The 21,299-nt window shown below is 45.1% G+C and overlaps 1 protein-coding gene across 3 annotated transcripts in view; it reads left to right on the top strand.

Moving 5' to 3' along the window:
- The window catches only part of LOC132390574 (uncharacterized), a 65,378-nt gene that overhangs the window by 13,466 nt on the left and 30,613 nt on the right, over window positions 1-21,299 (top strand). For all 3 annotated transcript variants that reach the window (XM_059963184.1, XM_059963182.1, XM_059963181.1), the window contains exon 2: window positions 1,814-1,971. In XM_059963184.1, the coding sequence (XP_059819167.1) occupies window positions 1,910-1,971 (62 nt within the window). In that variant the 5' untranslated portion in view covers window positions 1,814-1,909. The remainder of the gene's footprint in view (window positions 1-1,813; window positions 1,972-21,299) is intronic.

The raw sequence follows: 21,299 nt of genomic DNA, 5'->3' as shown, positions 1-21,299 counted from the left end.
TTCTATACCTAAATGATTGACAAAAGTATAAAAAGTAGGTTTCTAATACTGGCCTCTGGAGAACACTACTAGTCACTGGCCGACAACCAGGAAATGCCCCCCTTTATTCCAGTTGCTGGCCCCTGCCTGTCAGCCATCCCTCTAACCATGTCAGCATCTTTCCTGTATATCCATGTGATTTTATCATGTTAAGCGGCCTCATGCATGGCACCGTGTGAAATGCCTTCTGGAAATACAAGTAAAGGATTGGAGGGTTGTGAATGTTGTTCCTTTATTAAAGAAAGGGAGTAGAGATAGACGAGGAAATTATAGACCAGTGAGTCTCCATTCAGTGGTTGGTAAGTTGATAGAAAACATCCGTGCAGACAGGATTCATGAATATTTGGAGACGTATAAGATGATTAGGAAGAGTCAGCATGACTCTGTCAAAGGCAGGTCGTGCCTTATGAACCTGATTGAAATTTTTAACCATGTAACATTGATGAAAGCAAGGCAGTAGATGTAGTGTATATGGATTTCAGCAAGATACCCCATGCAAGGCTTATTGAGAGAATAAGGATGCATGGGATCCAAGGGGACATTGCGTTGTGCATCCAGAGTTGGCTTGCCCACAGAAGGCAATGAGTGGTTGCGGGTGGGTCACATTCTACAAGGAGGCCGGTGACCAGTGGTATGTCTCAGGTATCTGTTGTGGGACCACTACTCTTCATGATCTTTATAGATGATCTGGATGAGGAAATGGAAGGTTGGGTTAGTAAATTTGCTGATAACACAAAGTTTGGTGGTGTTGTGGATAGTTTGGAGGGCCATCAAAGATTACAGTGGGAGATTGATAGGATGCAAAACTGAGCTGCAAAATGACAGATGGAGTTCATCCCAGATAAGTGTGAGGTGGTTCATTTTGGTAGTTCAAATGGGATGGCAGTATATAGTATTAATCGTAAGATTCTTGGCAGTGTGGAGGATCAGAGAGATCTTGGGGTCCGAGTCCATAGGGCACTCAAAGCTGCTGCGCAGGTTTACTCTGTGGTTAAGAAGGCAGACCGTGTATTGGCCTTCATCAATCGTGGAATTAAGTGTAGGAGCCGAGAGGTAATGCTGCAGCTATATAGGAACCTGTTCAAACTCCACTTGGAGTACTGTGCTCAGTTCTGATAGACGCAGTGCAGGAAGGATGTGGAAACCATAGGAAGTGTGCAGAGGAGCTTTACAAGGATGTCACCTGGATTGGACAGCATGACTTATGAGAATAGGTTGAGTGAACTTGGCCTTGGAAGGATGGAGGATGAGAGGTGATCTGATAGAGGTGTATAAGATAATGAGGGGCATTTATTGTGTGAATAGCCAAGGCTTTTTTCCCAGGGTTGAAATGGGTAACACGACAGGGCACAGTTGTAATGTGTTTGGAGGTAGGTACAGAGGAGATGCCAGGGGTACGTTTATTTACACAGTGAAGGTGAGTTCGCGGAATGAGCAGTCGACGACGGTCGTGGAGGCGAAAACGATAGTGTCTTCTGGATAGAGACTTCTGGATAGGTATATGGAGTTTAGAAAATTAGAGGGCTATGGGTAACCCTAGGTAGATCTAAGGTAAGGAAATGTTCGGTGCAGCATTGTAGGCTGAAGGGCCTCTACTGTGCTATAGGCTTTCTATCTTTCTATGTAATAGCTTCTTTCAAATGTTTCATTGCTAAGGCTAAAGTAATGGCTTCTAAGTAATGTTCCCTGCTGTGATAAATGTTTTTCTGTAGCAGCAATGTTTAGGTTATGCCTGTTAGCCCATCGGAGATTGTTGCTTTGTCTTGTGTATCAGGAAGGACGTTGTCTTCGCGGTTTTTTGTGGAGGAGAGATGAAGAGGGAGGACGCGTGTGGAGAGAGTGGGTAGAGCACCATGCGGAGTGGACTGGGATGTGGAAGTCTGAAGTTCGGCGATGCTCGGAGGAGACCGATGGTGGAAGAATGACTACTGAGTGAGCTCAAACGTGACTTTGACTTGACCTGGGCACTTTTTTAAATTTTCAGTACTATATTCAGATTAAGATTCATAATGTTCTATCATGTAATTGCATATGGTGTACTATCTGGTATTTTGCGTTGTGGGTTTGTAGCTGGAGATACAGTGCACAACGAGATTACCCAGTTTGGCGGGGTCGAAGGCCGACTCCCCTCGATGAACAGGAGCTGGGCGAGCCTGAGGGTTACATTTGTGCCAAAGACGTCCACCTCCCTTCACTTTTTCCATGCTAATTGTTACATCCTTGAGGAACCCTGTCAGATTTGTCAGGCAGGGTAGCCGAACGGGCCTATAATTTCCTTCCTTATTTGCCTTCCTCCCTTTTTAAAGAGTGCAGAGACATTTGCAATTTGACATTCCTCCAGAACCATAACAGAATCCAGTGACTCTTGAAAAATGATAACCACTGCATCTGCTATCTCTTCAGCAACCTCTTTCAGAACTGTGGGATGTCAGCCATATGGTCCACTTGTCCTATTTTAAGACCCTTGCGTTTCTTTGGCGCTTTTTCCTTTGTCATAGAAAAGGCACTCACTCATGCTCCCTGGCACTCACGGTCTTCAGGAACACTGTTAAAGTCTTTCACAGGGAGAGCTGATGTAATGTACTCCTGAGCTTCATAGGCCATTTCTTTATCCCCCATTACTACTTCACCAGCATTATTTCCAGTAGTCCAGTTTCGCCTCTCACCACCCTTTTACTCTTTATTTAACTGTAAAACAAACTTTTAGCATTCCACTTTATATTATTGGCCAGTTTGCCCTCATGTTTATTCCTTTGGATTTGTATGGCTTTCTTAATGGCCTTATGTTGGATTAAAAAAAATTCTCAAACATGCAGAGACCCTTCCTACAGGACGAAAACCAAGTTCCTTGCCCAGAACGTCGACTGTACAATATTTCTAATTTCTGATGTAAAATCATCTAGTAACATGATGCAAACAACTTTGTTTTATCTATTTATTTGATTGTACAATTTGAGCCTAAGAAGGTAGAGTCATTTTTATCATGCAAGGTCCAAATTGTCTAAAGCAGTGTTAACAGTAAAAAAATATACAATGCGTTTTCCTTCCCACTCAACGCTCTGATGTCCCCTTCTCCCTTCCTCAAACCTCCTCCTTCGACATACCACTCTGGTTTGCTGCCCTGCTCGGGATGTTTTAATCCGGAGTCCCCGACGAGACATCAATCAGCCACACTGGCACAGCTCATTCCTCCTCAAACCTTACCGACTCTGAACTCCGCTCTCTCTGTGCGTATCCCAAATTTACAATCAAACCCCCAGACAAAGGATGTGCTGTTGGACTGTTTCCGAGTGAACTTGTGAAATCCAGCATCTACTTATCCGTACCACAGGAGGAGGACCCCGCTCCAGAATTACATAAAACTGTCTCTGACACCATTACTGACCTCATCAGTTCTGGAGATCTCCCATCCACTCACGGATCCTTCGCCCACAACTGCTTACCTTGACCCAATACCCAAGATCCACAATTCCAACTGTGCTGGGTAGGCATATTATCTCTGCCTGCTCCTGACCCACTGCACTCTTATGCTCATAGCTCGACTCGATTCTGTCTTCCTCGGTCAGTCCCTTCCAGTCTGCATCGGTGAAACTTCTCATGCTCGCGATCTTCTCTCTAACGTTCAACTCCCTGGCCACGATTACCTCATTTACACCATGAATGATCATTCCCAATACACTTCTATCCCCGATCCACTACCACGTTCCTCTGTCTGTTAGAATTGGTCCTCACCCTCAACAATGTTTCCTTTGGCTCCGTCCGCCTTATCCAAGCTCGTGTGTTGACCATTGGCTACGTCCCTATTCCAAGCCTTCGCCAGAAATGTTCCCTGTCTTGTTCCTCCAGAACATTGATGTTTTATGCTAACGGTCTGGAGCCGGCGTTCTGATTCTTGGTCAGGACAGTGGACTCGAGGTCTTGTAGCCATCCTGCCTTTCACCCTTGAGCCTAATTAGTCACACCTGTGGATCATCTTGGCTTGTTGGGGCTCAAGGTGGCGCACCTGCTGCCCACCGGCTGGCGGTGTATCGAGGGGCCTGTGGGACTGTGGAGTTGGGGGGTTGTCTTGTCTATCCTGCTTACCCCGGTTGTCCTGCTTATCCTGCTCCTCCGGTTTGCCCTGGCTTGGAGTAAGTCTGGCAATCACCCTGGACGGAGTTTCCTTTCTATCCCTTGCCTCCGTTGGGCAAGCCTGGCTGGACTGCTGTTGCTCGACGGGGGACTCTGCCCCTTCCTACCCCTTGCTGCCGTCGAGTCGTGCTCCGCAACCTACCCAGGTGCCCTGCGACCTGCGTAGGCCCCCGTGTTCCTTCCTCGGAGGTCTGGGCCCAGCCCAGTCATGCGGCTCCCCCAGTGAACTCCAAGATCCTGCCAGACCTCCAAGAACCCCCTCTGAACTCCGGGATCCTGCCTTGCCTGAACTCCGGGATCCTGCCTTGCCTGAACTCCGGGATCATGCCTTGCCTGAACTCCGGGATCCTGCCTTGCCTGAACTCCGGGATCCTGCCTTGCCTGAACTCCGGGATCCTGCCTTGCCTGAACTCCGGGATCCTGCCTTGCCTGAACTCCGGGATCCTGCCCTGCCTGAACTCCGGGATCCTGCCTTGCCTGAACTCCGGGATCCTGCCTTGCCTGAACTCCGGGATCCTGCCTTGCCTGAACTCCGGGATCCTGCCCTGCCTGAACTCCGGGATCCTGCCTTGCCTGAACTCCGGGATCCTGCCCTGCCTGAACTCCGGGATCCTGCCTTGCCTGAACTCTAAGTCTCTCTTGGAACCCCAGAATCACCTTGAACGCCATGTCCCTCACGCACACCACGGTCCCCACTTCTTGTCTATTGTTTAGTTGTTCCCATCCTGCCCCCAGTACTTCAGTGTCTGCGATCTGCACTTGTGTCCAGCCACGGGTCCCCTTATGACATTGATGCCTGCATCGATGCTCTTTCAGGCACCTGCTCTGAGGCCGTGAATTTCATCACATTGGCCACCAATGTCCACACTGACCTTAAGTACACTTGGTCCGTTTTAACAACTGCCTCACCTCGCTCGATTTCTTTGTCTCAATCAAAGGAAACAAATTGCCGGCCCTCTTCATTAGAAACATACTGGCTCCAACAGTTATCTGGTCCATACCTCTTCTCTCGCAGTTTCCTGTAAAAATGCTATTCCCTTTTCCCCTTTCCTTCATCTCATCAGCATCTGCTGCAAGAATGTGGCCTCCATTCCAGGCGATAACAGCTGCCTTCTCTCTGCGGCCCTGAACATCGATTGCACTCTTTTCCACAGTAAAATGGCTCACAGTACTCCAAAATTGGCCTGCCCAGCGCTTTAAAAAGTTTCATTCTACCTTATTTCTTGCTCTTATATTCTATTTCTCTTGAAATGAATGCTAACATCGCATTGACATTTCACAGCACTGACTCAACCTGCCAATAAACGTTTAGGGGATTCTGCAGAGATCGCAAAAGTCACCTTGCACTTCAGATTTTTTTAATTTTGTTTTCACTCCATTAAAAAAATATTCATTCAATTCATTATGTAGTCTGTCTACTTTCTAAAAACTATCTACCCCTCTACGTATCTTTGCATCATCTGAACACTTTGTCACAAAGCCATCTATTCCACTTTCACAGATAGTTCTTACGTATAACGTAAGTGGACCCAACACAGACCGCTGTGGAACACCACTAGTCACCGACAACCTACCAGAAAAGGCTCTCTTTATTCTCACTCTTTCCTTCCTGCTAAACAGTCGTTACTTTCTCTATGCTAGCATCTGTCATGCAATACTGTAGATCTTTACTTTTTAAGCAGACTCATGACTGATGCCCTATCAAAGGTTTTCTAAAAATCCAAGTGCACACCAGCTACTGATTCTACATTGTCTATTCTGTTTGATAATCTCTCAAGGAATTCCAGTAGTTTTGTCAAGCAAAACCGATCCCTGAGAAAAAAACATGCTGACATTTGTCAGAAATCATGTTGACTCTAATAATCGAGTTACTCATCTTCCTAGACACTGAGATCAGCCTAATTGTCCTGTCCTTTCTTCTGGCTCTCTCGCTTCATGAAGCTTTGAGTGACATTTGCAATTTTCCATTTCTCCGGAAGCATGCCGGAATCAAATGACACATGAAAGATAACAATTGTTGCTTCTACAATCACATGCTCCACATATTAGGACCCTGCAGGGCATAATATCTTGTCCAGGAGACTTTTCAAAATTCAGACTTCGATATCCAAGGAACATTCTCCCTTCCAATAGCAACTTCACACACATTGTCCTTGACACTCTGGAGTTTCTGACATATTTCTCCGTCGTTTATACTGTATTTTTGATATTTCTGTATTCACCCGGTGGCCTTGTAATGCTACAGGGGACCCCTCTGTTTCTGGGATGAGGTCTCCCGATCTGCGCCAGGCTTTCGAAGCTTCCTTGCAGACATCTAGACTGCTCAGCTGAAAGGGTATTGTTCCAGAGACGTTCATATTCCCCCTTTTGTTAACTTCTTCTCCTCTAGTGATTATTTCATAAGCTCTTGGGTTGTTCTTTCCTTTAGGTTTTAAGGCATGTGCTTCTTGTCAGAGTGCATATGCTCACATGGGCTATGAATTCCACTTTCTTTGATGAAATTACATTATTAGGTTTACCGAACCTGTCAGTATGTAACACCCAGGGAAAGGTTTCACTGCTAAGGTAATGTAGCAGCTTCCTGGAGCATCCTCCTGGAGCAGCTGGGTTTGAATTATGGTTAGCGATAACGGGAGTTTACTAATGTGAACTGCATCTTTTGTTTGGAGTAACCGTGATTAGATGGAGCAATGGTTTATATTTGAGAGGGGATAGGTCAATATGCCTCTTGCAAGAGTTAAGTTTAATGATAATGGGCCCCTCTTGTTTTTTTCTATCCTTATTTTCTTTTCTAAACATTTAGTTAAAATTCATAAATATAAATCCTTTTATCTTATGCCGCGTGCTATTATTCCTTGGCAGTGACTTTGTAAAGGGCAGCAAAGTGCATAGCAACCACACAAAACGGGGTTTGCGGTGGCAGAGCCCTTTCAATATCATGGGTTAGGCCAGACAAAGTGTGTATTAACCTAGACTTCCTCAGCCAGGGAAACCAGCGGGGTTTCATGTTATTGTTTAATGTATGTTATTATTCTTCCCCCTTCGCTCCTCAGTAATGTTAATCTAACTGTGCTGGAGGGTATTTTTTTTTTAGAAAATTTGTCCTGTGAGGTCTTATTTTTCTTTGTAGATTTTTCCAGATTGATATTGAGCCAAAATATTTTGTCAAATGAAGACGTTAATTCAGATATGACCATAGAATCATATAACAATTAGAGCATGGAAACAGGCCATCTTGGCCCTCCTAGGCCATGTCGAACGCATACGCTCACCTAATCCCACTGACTTGCACTCAGCCCATAACCCTCCATTCCTTTCCTGTCCATATACCTATCCATTTTTTAAATGACATAAACCAACCTGGCTCCACCACTTCTACTAGAAGCTCGTTCCACACAGATACCATTCTCTGAGTAAAGAAGTTCCCCCTCGTGTTACCCCTAAGCTTTTGCACCCTAACTCTCAAATCATGTCCTCTTGTTTGAATCTCCCCTTCTCTCAATGGAAAAAGTCTATCCACGTTAACTCTATCTATCTGTACCCCACATAATTTTAAATACCTCTATCAAGTCGCCCCTCAACCTTCTACGCTCCAAAGAATAAAGAACTAACTTGTTCTTCTCTGTAACTTAGGTGCTGAAACCCGGGTAACATTCTACTAAATCTCCTCTGTACTCTTTCTACTTTGTTGACATTTTTCCTTTAGTTCAATGAACAGAACTGTACACAATACTCCAAATTTGTCCTCTCCAATGACTTGTAGAATTCTAACATTACATCCCAAATCCTATACACAATGCTCTTATTTATAAAGTCCAGCCTACCAAACACATTCTTCACCACCCTATCCACATGAGATTTCACCTTCAGGGAACTATGCACCATTATTCATAGATCACTCTGTTCTACGGCATTCCTCAATGCCCTACCATTTACCATATATGTCCTATTTTGATTAGTCCTACCAAAATGTAGTACCTCACACTTATCAGCATTAAACTCCATCTGCCATCTTTCAGCCCACTCTTCTAACTGGCCTAAATCTCTCTGCATGCTTTGAAAACCTACTTCATTAACCACAACCCCATTTATCTTAGTGTCTTCTGCATACTTACTAATCCAATTTACTACACCAACATCCAGATCATTAATGTATTTGAAATACAACATTGGACCCAGTACAGATCCCTGAGGCACACCACTTGTCACTGGCCTCCAACCTGACAAACAGTTACCACCACTGCTCTCCGGCATCTCCCATCTAGCCACTGTTGAATCCATTTTACAACTTCAATATTAAGACCTAACGATTGAACCTTCCTAACTATCCTTCCGTGTGGAGCCTTGTCAAAGGCCTTACTGAAGTCCATATAGAAAACATCCACTGCTTTACCCGTCATCAACTTTCCTAGTAACCACTTCAAAAAATTCAATAGGATTTGTCAAACATGCCCTTCCTCGCACAAATCAGTGTTGCCTGTTCCTAATCAGACCCTGTCTATCCAGATAATTATATATTCCGTTTCCAAGAATACTTTCCATTAATTTGCCCACCACTGCCATCAAACTTACAGGTCAACTATTGCTAGGTTTACTCTTAGAGCCCTTTTTAAACAATAGGACCACATGAGCAATATGCCAATAATCCAGCGCCATCCCCCTTTCTAATGACATTTGAAATATTTCTGTCAGAGCCCCTGCTGTTTCCACGCTAACTTCCCTCAAGGTCCTCGGGATTATCCTGTCAGGACCGTGAGACTTATCCACCTTTATATTCATCAGAAGCGCCAATACTTCCTCTTCTTTAATCATCATAGTTTCCATAACTACCCTACTTGTTTCCCTTATCGTACACAATTTAATATCCTTCTCCTTATTGAATACCGAAGAAAAGAAATTGTTCAAAATCTCCCCCATCTCTTTTGGCTCCACACATAGCTGTCCACTCTGATTCTCTAAGGTACCACTTTTATCCCTCACTATCCTTTTGCTATTAATATAAGTGTAGAAACCCTTTGGATTTATTTTCACCTTACTTGCCAAAGCAACCTCAAATCTTCTTTTAGCTTTTCTAATTTCTTCCTTAAGATTCTTTTTACTTTCTTTATATTCCTCGAGCACCTCATTTACTCCATGCTGCCTATATTTATTGTAGATCTTTCGCATTTTCTGAACCAGGTTTCCAATATCCCTTGAAAACCATGGCTCTCTCAAAGTTTTAACCTTTCCTTTCAACCTAACAGGAAACAGGAACATAAAGAATCTCTACCCTCACAATATCACCTTTAAATGACCTCCATTTCTCTATTACATTCTTCCCATAAAACAAAATGTCCTAATCCACTCCTTCTAAATCCTCAAAGTTAGCCTTTCTCCAATCAAAAGTCTCAATCCTGGGTCCAGACCTATCCTTCTCCATAATTATATTGGAACTGATGGCATTGTGATACATTGGTTATATCGGAAGTGTTTATTGCACATCTTTTGTGTATACTGAAGAGATTTATTTGGCAGATTTCCTTAAGCCTGAAGTATATTATTTGGAAAGCTTGCCTTTGTAGTAGTCTGATCTGTCTTTGCTTTGACACCTAAATACCTATATAGTCCATAGTCATCTATCTGTTGTATCTTATCATGCTAATCGGTTTTAAACTCGACGAACTGTATAACATCTTTCTCTCTGCTTAATGCTCTGTACTTATTCTTCTAGATTATATGTTCCTAATTTTCGAGAAGAGTACAACAATTGTTTTAATTGCTTTAGCTTTACTGGTGAAGTAGCATTTAATTTCAAATCGGTCAGGAAAGTTTGTTAAGGTATAAATTGTTTGGTTGTTTCTGATCTGAAACCCTATGTTTCTCTGATTCAGTCAATTACAGACGGTGTTCAAAGAAAGTCAAATCCCGAGCAAGCATTGAGTGCCGCACGGAAAAACGTCTTGGTTTAATTTCAAATGCATGGGGAACCTGCGCCATCGTCTCTTGTGGGGTCGATCTTGCCGTTATCATTCTTTACCATGAGTCTACATGAGCGCACAGTTTTGCAGTAGTCCTGGCTCTATGGAGGGTTGTAACCTGAGGACGTTTCCTCACCTCTTACCACTGGATCTGACCTGTGGATGAACAGTTCTACCCTGGACTCTACTCCAATAACATCACTGAGCGTCTTTACCGGAACAACAGAACGGGTGCAGCTCCGTGTGACTGCGGAAAAGCAATGACGACCAACCTGGGACTCTAACGATGCTGATGCCTTCTCTTATTTGCTGAAGTGATTCTGGTTAATTTGGAAGCTTTGTGGAGAACGATGAGGTGTCTCACATCCTGTCCTCACAGCGGGCAAATTAGGTGGCAGTTTCAGCTGCTGTCTGGATCCGCTCATGTTTGTGATATTGATGTTGTGTCCTAGTTAAATAATGAGCTTTGGTTTGCACAGGAAGCTCCATTAGATGATGCGACACTTGCGGCAGATGTATTCAGAATCATGAGTTGTCTTTGTCCCCCTGCACAGGGAGTTCTGCATACCCGTAGCCTCTGTCATTTCTCCGCACCTAGAGGCTGTGGATAAGCGCATACCCAGTACAGCAAATCAACACTTAGGTAAACTGTCACACTTAGCATCTCTGCAGTGGAACTGTAGTCCCAGAATGTCAGAAAGACATGATTCCTTATTCCCTTGCTGGCCTGCCTCATCTCACAAACAGCCCTGTCTCCATTGCCTCCCTTCTACCGTCCTATCTTTTTGGACCAGTCTGCTTACCCAAACATGATTCGTTTCACAAACTCCCCCTCTCCGATCCACACTTATTATTTCCAGTTTCTCCCTGTTAAATATGCCCAGCCAAAAATTCCAAGGGAACAGTCCAATTAAACATTTGTACTGAGCCTCATTTGTAGAGGGACGTAGGGCTGGTATGCAGTCCCGATGGGTAGCGATGCAGAACTCAATGCTGTAAGCAAGGCCTGTAAGAAACACGGGACATTGTACATAGAGCAATCGGGAGGAGAGGGTCCTGGAGAGAGAAACGCGGAAGGTGGGCTTGGAGATAAGATTGGTGAGTAGGAATGGAAGGCGTGCTGGATGGTCTAGAGAGTGGTTATGAAAGGGGAGGTGCGCTGGGTGTAGAAAGTTGGTAAGATTGGCTGAGTATTAGCACAGAAATGAGCACGAAGCCGAGAAGGAAACGGGCTGATGAGTGGTGGGACCGGATAGAGTACTACATCATATCGATTGTGATGATGTGGTGAGTGCGCATGCGGGTGAAACCAATGCTTTGACGTGCAGGAGTTACACATGTTTTCACTTGGTTTTGGAGCGTGAATGTATTTTGTGAAAGGAGCTCGCTTCGTTGCTCTTGTATTGGCTGTTGCCGAGTGTCTACCATTACTGACGTGACTGAATACATTTGTGGAAAGCGACTATTCCGTTGTCGTCCTTGCCCCGGTCTACGATGCAGGGAGAATCAGGGTTTCAGCGCTGTGTATTGGAGATGCGAGTTGGTGCAGGGAAGCAGGGTTGAGGAGGCAGGCTGGTGCAGGAGGACGGAATGGAAGGAGGGGGGCGAGGCAGGCAGGGTCGTGTCGGAGGCGGTACAGGGCAGGGAGGCCGGGCTAGGGAGGCATCGGGACTGAGCGGCAGATGTGGGACTGCGGAAGGGAAGTGATTTCTCTCGCAGCTTAGCTTTCGCTCAAGCCAGCTTCGAAGACCAGTCAGGCTGTAAACAGAAACACGGGCAGCATGGTCACCCTGTGGAAACAGAAGCAGTCACTACCCAGTGTTTGCCATCAGCAGAGGGTCATTGATAGAGTGATACAGCAGGCAGCCCTTCGGCTCGTTGAGTCAATTCTGGTACCCGACAGTTTCGTATTGATTTCGCACAGCGGCAAAAAAGCCACAATTTTCGTTTGTTCATCTCGATACTAAGGATTGCAGGCAAGAGTTTATCCATCCTCCCCCACCAGGGCACCGCAATCCGGCTGCAGAAACCCCAGCACCACCACAGCTAGCCCTACGGCTAGTGAACGTGTGAACCTCTCACCCCGCCTCTTAAATCTGTATGGTGTACTTCTGAAACACATCTGCAACATGGGATAACTTTCCCACTGTGTGAACTATCCATGCCCTCCAATGGTTAGAACACCCCAACCAGCCTCCTTCATTCCAGAAAAAGACAGAAAACCTGCAGGGAACTCTCTCAGAGAGAAGGGGAAGGAGAGTTCCTAGAGATTAGGTGGGAGAGGAAAAGTGACTGGGTGTAAGTTGATGAGCAAAATTTGCAAGGTTTAAGGACGGATAGAGGGATCGGGTGGTCGGACAGAAAGTGTGGAGTGTTTGGTTCAGTGCTTAAAACAACAGACAATAGATAATAGACAATAGGAGCAAAAGTAGACCATTCGGCCCTTCTTGCCTGCACCACCATTTTTAGATCTTGACTGATCATCTACTATTAATATCCGGTTCCTGCCTCGTCCCCATATCCCTTGATTCCCCTATCCATAAGATACCTATCTAGCTCCTTCTTGAAAGCATCCAGAGAATTGGCCTCGACTACCTTCCGAGGCAGTGCATTCCAGACCCCCACAACTCTCTGGGAGAAGAAGTTTTTCCATAACTGTGTCCTAAATGACCTACCCCTTATTCTCAGACCATGCCCTCTGGTACTGGACTCTCCCAGCATCTGGAACATATTTCCTGCCTCTATCTTGTCCAATCCCTTAATAATCTTATATGTTTCAATCAGATCCCCTCTCAATCTCCTTAATTCCAGCGTGTACAAGCCCAGTCTCTCTAACCTCTCTGCGTAAGACAGTCCGGACATCCCAGGAATTAACCTTGTGAATCTACGCTGCACTTTCTCTACAGCCAGGATGTCCTTCCTTAACCCTGGAGACCAAAACTGTACACAATACTCGAGGTGTGGTCTCACCAGGGCCCCGTACAAATTAAAGAGGATTTCCTTGCTTGTGTACTCAATTCCCTTTGTAATAAAGGCCAACGTTCCATTAGCCTTCTTCACTGCCTGCTGCACTTGCTCATTCAGGTTCAGTGACTGATGAACAAGGACTCCTAGATCTCTTTGTATTTCTCCCTTACCCTACTCGACACAGTTCAGATAATAATCTGCTTTCCTGTTCTTACTGCCAAAGTGGATAACCTCACACTTATTCACATTAAATGTCATCTGTCAAGTATCTGCCTACTCACCCAGCCTATCCAAGTCACCCTGAATTCTCCTAACATCCTCATCACATGTCACACTGCCACCCAACTTGCTGATGTTATACTCAATGCCATCATTTAAATCGTTGATGTAAATCGTAAACAACTGTGGTCCCAATACCGAGCCCTGTGGCACCCCACTAGTCACCACCTGCCATTCCGAGAAACACCCATTCACCGTTACCCTTTGCTTTCTATCTGCCAACCAGTTTTCTATCCATGTCAATGCCTTCCCCCTGATGCCCTGAGCTTTGATTTTACCCACCAATCTTCTATGTGGGACCTGATCAAATGCCTTCTGAAAATCGAGGTACACTACATCCATTGGATCTCCCTTGTCTAAATTCCTGGTTACATCCTCGAAAAACTCCAATAGATTAATCAAGCATTAATTGGTAATTCCATGCTGGCTCGGCCCAATCCTAACGCTGCTATCTAGATATGCCACTAATTCATCTTTAATAATGGACTCTAGCATCTTTCCCACTACTGATGTTAGGCTGACAGGTCGATAGTTCTCTCCCTCCCTCCTTTCTTAAAAAGTGGGATAACATTAGCCATTCTCCAATCCTCAGGAACTGATCCTGAATCTAAGGAACATTGGAAAATGATTACCAATGCATCCGCAGTTTCCAGGGCCACCTCCTTTAATACCCTAGGATGCAGACCATCTGGACCTGGGGATTTGTCAGCCTTCAGTCCCATCAGTCTACTCTTCACCGTTTCCTTCCTAATGTCACTCTGTTTCATTTCCTCTGTTACCCTATGTCCTTGGCCCATCCATACATCTGGGAGATTGCTTGTGTCTTCCTTAGTGAAGACAGATCTAAAGTACTTATTAAATTCTTCTGCCGTTTCTCTGTTTCCCATAACAATTTCACCCAATTCATTCTTCAAGGGCCCAACATTATTCTTAACTATCTTCTTTCTCTTCACATACCTAAAAAAGCTTTTGCTATCCTCCTTTATATTCCTGGCTAGCTTGCGTTTGTACCTCACTTTTTCTCCCCGTATTGCCTTTTTAGTTAAGTTCTGTTGTTCCTTAAAAAATTCCCAATCATCTCTCCTCCCACTCACCTTAGCTCTGTCACACTTCCTTTTTTTAATGCTAGGCAATCTCTGACTTCCTTTGTCAACCACTGTGGCCCCTTTCCCCCCCTTTAAATCCTTCCTTCTCCGGGGGATGAACTGATTTTGAACCTTGTGAATTATTCCCAAGAATACCTGCCATTGCTGTTCCACTGTCTTTTCTGCTAGGATATCCGTCCAGTCAACTTTGGCCAGCTCCTCCCTCATGGCTCCATAGTTTCCCCTGTTCATCTGCAACACTGACACCTCCAAGCTGCCCTTATCCTTCTCAAATTGCAGATAAAGGCTTATCATATTGTGATCACTAGCTTCAAATGGCTCCTTTACTTCAAGATCGCTTATCAAATCCTGTTCATTACATAACACTAAATCCAGAATTGGCTTGTCCCTGGTCGGCTCTCGTACAAGCTGTTCCAAGAATGCATCCTGTAGGCACTCTACAAACTCCCTATCCTGGGGTCCAGCACCAACCTGATTCTCCCAGTTCACCTGCATGTTGAAACCCCCCATAACTACTGCAACATTACCTTTGTCACATCCCAATGTTAACTCCCTATTCAAATTGCACCCAATATCCATGCTACTGTTTGGGGCCCTGCAGACAATGCCCATTAGAGTCCTTTTGCCCTTACTGTTTCTCAGTTCTACCCACACAGACTCCAGTTCTCCTGATCCTATGTCCCCCCTTGTAAAGGACTGAATATCATTCCTCACCAACAGAGCCACCCCACCCCCACTGCCCACATTTCTGTCCCTATGATAGCATGTATACCCTTGTACATTCATTTCCCAGGTCTGATCCCCCTGTAGCCATGTCTCCGTTATCCCAGCAACGTCATAGTTAACCATTCGCACCTTCAAGCGTATCCGCCTTATTTCTGACACTTCGTGCATTCAGATATAGAATTTTTAGCCCATTTCTCCTCTCTCTGTTTGAATCTCTGCTTATTGTGCTTAACCCAGCTCCCCGAACACCCATCAGGCTATACGCCCCTAGAATTTTATTGTCCTTCCTAAATTTACTGATTCTTTCTGCACATTTAACTCCATGTTCCGTCATACCATCCCTCTGTATATGTGTCCTCCTTATCACTTGTTCCGCCTCACCTTTCTCTACTACACACTTAATATTCCGGAACCGTGTTGTACCCATCTGTCCGTTATTCTGCATCTCACTATCCTCGCTCACATTCTGGATCCCTGCCCCTTGCAAATTTAGTTTAAACCCCCCACCCCCAAGAAGCACTAGCGAAGTGTTTGTTACAGTGCTTAAAACACTGTACCTCGTCCATCAGATAAAACAAATGATCTACCACATGGACTGCTCAAATCTCACCCGAACAGGGATATTTATTTGGTTACTACAGCTCCTTCCCAACTTCTCTGCTCAGACCAACTCACTTTTCTCTCTCTCCTCAGTTCTAATGAAATGTACTTAATCGCAAATAGTTTCCCTTTCTCTGGTAAAGTGAGAGGGGTGAAAAGGGGAATGGGAAATCGTGACAGGGAGAGGGTGCGTGGGATATTACAGGAATATTGATACATTGACTTTCATAGTGTCAGGTTGCATCTAATCAAACGGAATATAAGGTGTTGTTTTCCAACCTCAGCGTGGCCTCCTCACGGCAGTTGAGGTGCCATGGATGGACATATCAAAACGGGAATGGGAAGTGGAAGTAAACTCGGTGGCCAGTTTGTGACCATGCTGTTGCTGGTGAACGGAATGTAGATGCTTGACAAATCCGTCTCCCAATGTATGTCGAGTCTCGTCGATATACAGTAGGCCACAGCGGGACCACCGAATTTCAGTGAGGGGGGAAGGTGTAGGGGCAGGTGTAGCAACTGCTCCACTTGCAAGGAGGAAGATCGGTGGGCAGAGACGAATATACGATCCGTATGGAAAGGGGCGGAGGGCTGGAGTAACTGTAACTTGTTCAACCCTGGACGCCGCTGCATATGCTCTCAGGGTGAGGCTTTTCAGTCTAGTGGTCTTCCACTTCCGTTCCCATTGAGGTATGTCCATCCCTGCTCTTCACTCTGTCATGATGAAGCCACACTTAGGATGGAGAAAGAGCGCCTGATCTTCTGATTGGCTTGCCTCCACATCGATGGCATTAACAGTGATTTTTGAAACTTCCAGTAACGCTCTCCAACACACGCAATCCTTTATATTTCTCATCTAGGTAGCATTTATGAAAACAAAATACACTGGAGTTTTCCGACTGAAACCCTTCGGCAGGACAGGAAAACATAAACCTGAGGAGTAGAATAAAAAGTTGGGTGGAGGGGAGATAGAAACGCCGTGTGATAGGTGAAACCTGGAGAGGTAGTGATGAAGTAAATAGATGGGAAGTTGATTGGTGAAAGAAGATGGAGGCCATGGCAGAAAGAAGAATAAAAGGTGGGGGGACACCAGAGGGAGGCAACTGGCGGACGAGCAAGTGAAGTAAGAGAGGGGAAAGGCGATGGGAATTGGCGAAAAGGGGAAAGGGCCTGGGCGCATTGCAGGAAGTTTTGGTCTTTGATGTTCATGCTATCAGGTTGCAGGATATCCAAATGAAATATAAAGTGTTGTTCCTCAAACCTGAGAGTGGGCTCGTCACCACAGTGGAGGAGTCCATGGATGGACAAATCTGAATGGGAATGGGAACTGGAATTAAAGTCGGTGGCCACTGCAAGATCCCGCTGGTTCTGGCGGATGGAGAGTAGATGCATGACGAAGCGGTCTCCCAATCTGCGTCGAGTCTCATCGATATACAGCCGGCCACACTGGGAGCAACGGGCACAATAAGTGACCCCAGCAGACTCACAGGCGAAGTGTCAGCTCACGTGGAAGCACTGTTTAGGTAAGGAGGTGTGGCACTTCTTCCGCTTGGAAAGATGTGGCAGGAGGGAAATGAGTGTGGAGGGGCGAATGGAGAAGAAAGTCGCACACTGGGAGATCCGTATGGAGAGCAGGACGTGGATAAGGGGATGGTGCTGTTCGCTGGTACTTCTTCTATACCTCGTCTGACACGGCTACTTGTAAAACACCATCCCATTCTCTCAATTCCTCCAGCAGCGCCGCATACGCTCTCAGGATGAGGCTTTTCATGCCATGGACATACATTTTAATTCCACTTCCCATTCTCACTGCGGTGAATCCATCCATAGCCTCCTCCAATGTCGTGATGAGGCCACATTTAGGATGCAGTAATTACACCTTATGGTCCTCTTGGGTTGCATCCAACTGATGGCACAAAATTGACTTTACATACTTCCAGTAATGCCCTCCAGCAACACCCCCAATCTATTTCTCATCCCATTTTCCCTCTCTCACCTTATCTACTTGACCGCCCATCGCCTCCCTCTCGTGCTGCTCCTCATTATATGTTACTTCTATGCTGTTCTGTCTCTTTCACCAACCATCTTCCCAGCTATTTACTTCATCCCTCCCCTTCAGGTTTCACCGATCACCTGGCGTTTCGTTCTAACCTCAGGACACATGTCGATGCCTCAGCTTTTTCTTTTTCTCCAGTCTCAGAGTAGTGTTTCCTCCCGAAACTACAACTGTACTTTTTTTTTCATAGCTGCTGCCTGGCCTGCTGAGTTCCTCAAGCATTATTTGTGATTCTGATTCTAATTGTTAATATCTACTTCAGAGGACAGACCAGTACCCCTCCCTAGGTAATCTTCACTGCCCTCTCCGAGACTAACACTGTCCACACTACTCTCGGTACATCGGCAAAAACGTCGCGCACAATTCGAACGAACTTTTCCCTCTTCATTGATCAAGCTCTTTGGGGAGAAAGTCCAGCGCCATCAGTGCAGTGAATTAGCAACTGTTCTCCCAGGCTGGTTTTCAGTCTCTGGTCTGGTGTCCCTGCTCCGCAAACTGGGCATCAGCACAGACTGATCACTTTCTATTTAATAAAGTCATTTACTTCAGCACAAAGTTAGATGTCCTTACAGCCATCCACACGATATTCCATTGCCACCTTCCCACACACTTACCTGGACGCTGTATATTCCCTTTCATCGTCCCAAGCCCTGCCCTGCGCTCACTCCTACACATGGTGAATGTCGTCAGAAACTTTGATCCTTGGATCTGTGACACTCCTCAGTTCATGGGTGACGTTGCTGTGTCCTGAACACCATTGACCGTGATTTCCCGCTCCTGCCAACATGTTGGAGGTGCATTTAGACCCAGTGTTTCTTGTGTGATCAATAACCCACACCCAGGCTTAACTTCAACAACATCTCTGGCACGGTGTTTTGTCTGATACTGAGTCTCTTCGGGTGGGTTGAAGATGATATGACAGGGTAGAGAGCTAGGTGGATGCTGATATTCCAGACGGAGATGGAGGGAATGGTACGGAACATAGCGAAATGGGGACGGGGCGGAGGGAGGGATGGGGGAGAGAGATGAAATTGCTCAATAGAGACTGCAGGAGTTGCGAGAGAGAGCAGCTGGAACAGAGATGGAGATGTGTGTGAATTAGAGAGAGAAAGCATAGTTGAAGAGGCAGCGAGGCAAGGGGAGGGGGAGAGACTGACAGAAAGAGAGAGAGCGAGAGAGAGAAGGAGAAAGAGTGAGAGAGATGGAATTGAGAGAGGAGTGAAAATGAGAGAGAGAGAGAGAGAGAGAGAGAGAGAGTTGGAAATTGGGGGCGATATGTGCAGAATAACCCCTTGTTTCAAACATCCACTGACTACTGTTCCAATGCTGAGGCACTATGTACTACGGCTTAGCTCAGTGTTGTCTTGCTGTACTGGTTGTGTGTTTGTCCAGAGCCTCTATATACGGCAAGATGACACAGGCTGTTGCTGTGCAGAACAGCCAGTGCAGGAGACGGGGAAAAAAAAAGAAACTCGTGATTTTAATTACTCCGCCCGCAAATATTGCATTGGGATGAAGGGGTTAACCTATGAGGAGAGATTGAGTAGCCTGGGATTATATTCTCTGGAGTTCAGAAGAATGAGAGGGGATCTTATAGAAACAAGCAACAGTTTGAAAGGAATGGATAAGATAGAAGTAGGAATGTTGTATCCATTGGTAGGTGAGACTCGAACTTGGGGACATTGCCTCAAGATTGAGGGGAGAAGATTTAGCATGGACATGAGGAGAATCTGTGGAATTCTCTGCCCAGGGAAACAGTTGAGGCATCTTCACTAACTATATTTAAGAAACAGTTAGACAGTTTTTTTTTTACATTGTAAGACAATTATGGGTTATGGGGAAGAGGCAGGTCGATGGAGATGAGTTTACAGACAGATCATCCATAAGCTTATTGAATAGCTAGGCAGGTTGGATGGGCCGGATGGCCTACTCCTGCTCCTATTTCTTTTTTTTAATGTTCTTACAATCGTATGGAGCTACTTTGTGCAAACAGCTGTTCATTGATGAACTAGGACACCGCCACAATGTCACAAACAGGAGTGGATCCAGACAGCAGCTGACCTACATTGCCTACGAGGAGGACAGTATATGAGACACCTCACCGTTCTCCACAATGCTTCTGATTGAACCTCAGCCACTTATGCAAATGGATGAAGACATCTGCATCGTTAGAATCCTAGTTTGATCGTCAGCACATTTTGGACGTTACACAGAAATGCACCAATTCTGTTGTCGAGCTACTGACCATCATTGTCTCTAATCCGAGCAGGGTGAGTCTGGAATACAACGGTCAAATCACAGGTCAGGTCCAGTGGCAGCAGTCCTGGGCACCGCCCTCAGGTTAAATCACTTCGTACAGCAATTCATACTGCAGAACTGTGTGCTCATGTAGAGTCACTGTAAGAGATTGCCCCTACACGTTGTTCCGCCCCCTAAGACGGCAGTGCAGGTTACCCATGCAATTCCGGGTGACACTCTCAGACTACTGGGGTTGTGACAGTCTTCAAACCCACTCTCTAATTCAACTGAAACAGGAATATAGGGATTCAGATCAGAAGCAAACTAACCAATTACACCTTAAAACTCCTTCCTGATGATTTGAAATTAAACGCTAGTTCACCTTTAAAGCTAAAGCAATGAATGCAAATAGAAATTTTTTCGAAAAATACCTGACATATAGATTGGACTAGATAACCACAGAACATTAAGCAGAGGGGAAGATGTAGTAGAGTTAGTTGAATTCAAAAATGAGTACCATGAGAGGATACAACAGATGGATGAACATGAAACATATACAGTAGGTATTTAGGTGTCCACAACAAACAAAATGGATCACATTCCGACAAATGTAAAAAGCTTTCTGCATAATTTACTTCAGGCTGTTAAGTTACTTCATAATTTAAATCTGCCAAAGTTCAATAGGAAACTAACAACAAATGCAAAGAACACTTCTGTGATATCCAAGTTAACGTCTTTGTTTTAGCAACACATTTCGGCCGAAATCATTCTGGAAGATTTACAAAGGACAGTAAGAACTGAAGAGGATAAATTTTCGGATATAAAATATTTGCACTCCAGCACACTTCAATTAACACTACCGAGGACAGAAGTGGGAAGAGTAAATACAGACATTAAATAATTACATGAAACCCCACTGGTTTACTTGCCTGCGTAAGTTTAGGTTAATACACACTCCGGTCCCGCCTAACCGGTGATATTGAGAGGGCATTTTGTCTAGATCTTTTGTTCTTTGCTGCTCTGTTACAAAGACAATGCCAAGGAATTGTGTAGAGCACACAGCATACTATTAAATGAATAATATCCAGGAACCTTAACTTAACTAAAGTGTCAGTGAAGAAAATAAAGGAAAAATAAAACAAGGAGGAACAAGAAGGGTCGCTATATTTAAAACCAACCATTCCAAAAAGCATATTCACTGAT

The sequence above is a fragment of the Hypanus sabinus genome, unplaced genomic scaffold (genome assembly GCF_030144855.1).
Source record: "Hypanus sabinus isolate sHypSab1 unplaced genomic scaffold, sHypSab1.hap1 scaffold_96, whole genome shotgun sequence".
In the NCBI taxonomy this organism is placed as follows: domain Eukaryota; kingdom Metazoa; phylum Chordata; class Chondrichthyes; order Myliobatiformes; family Dasyatidae; genus Hypanus; species Hypanus sabinus.
Note: the sequence above shows the minus strand (reverse complement) of the source record. Positions and strands in the feature narration are given on the sequence as shown.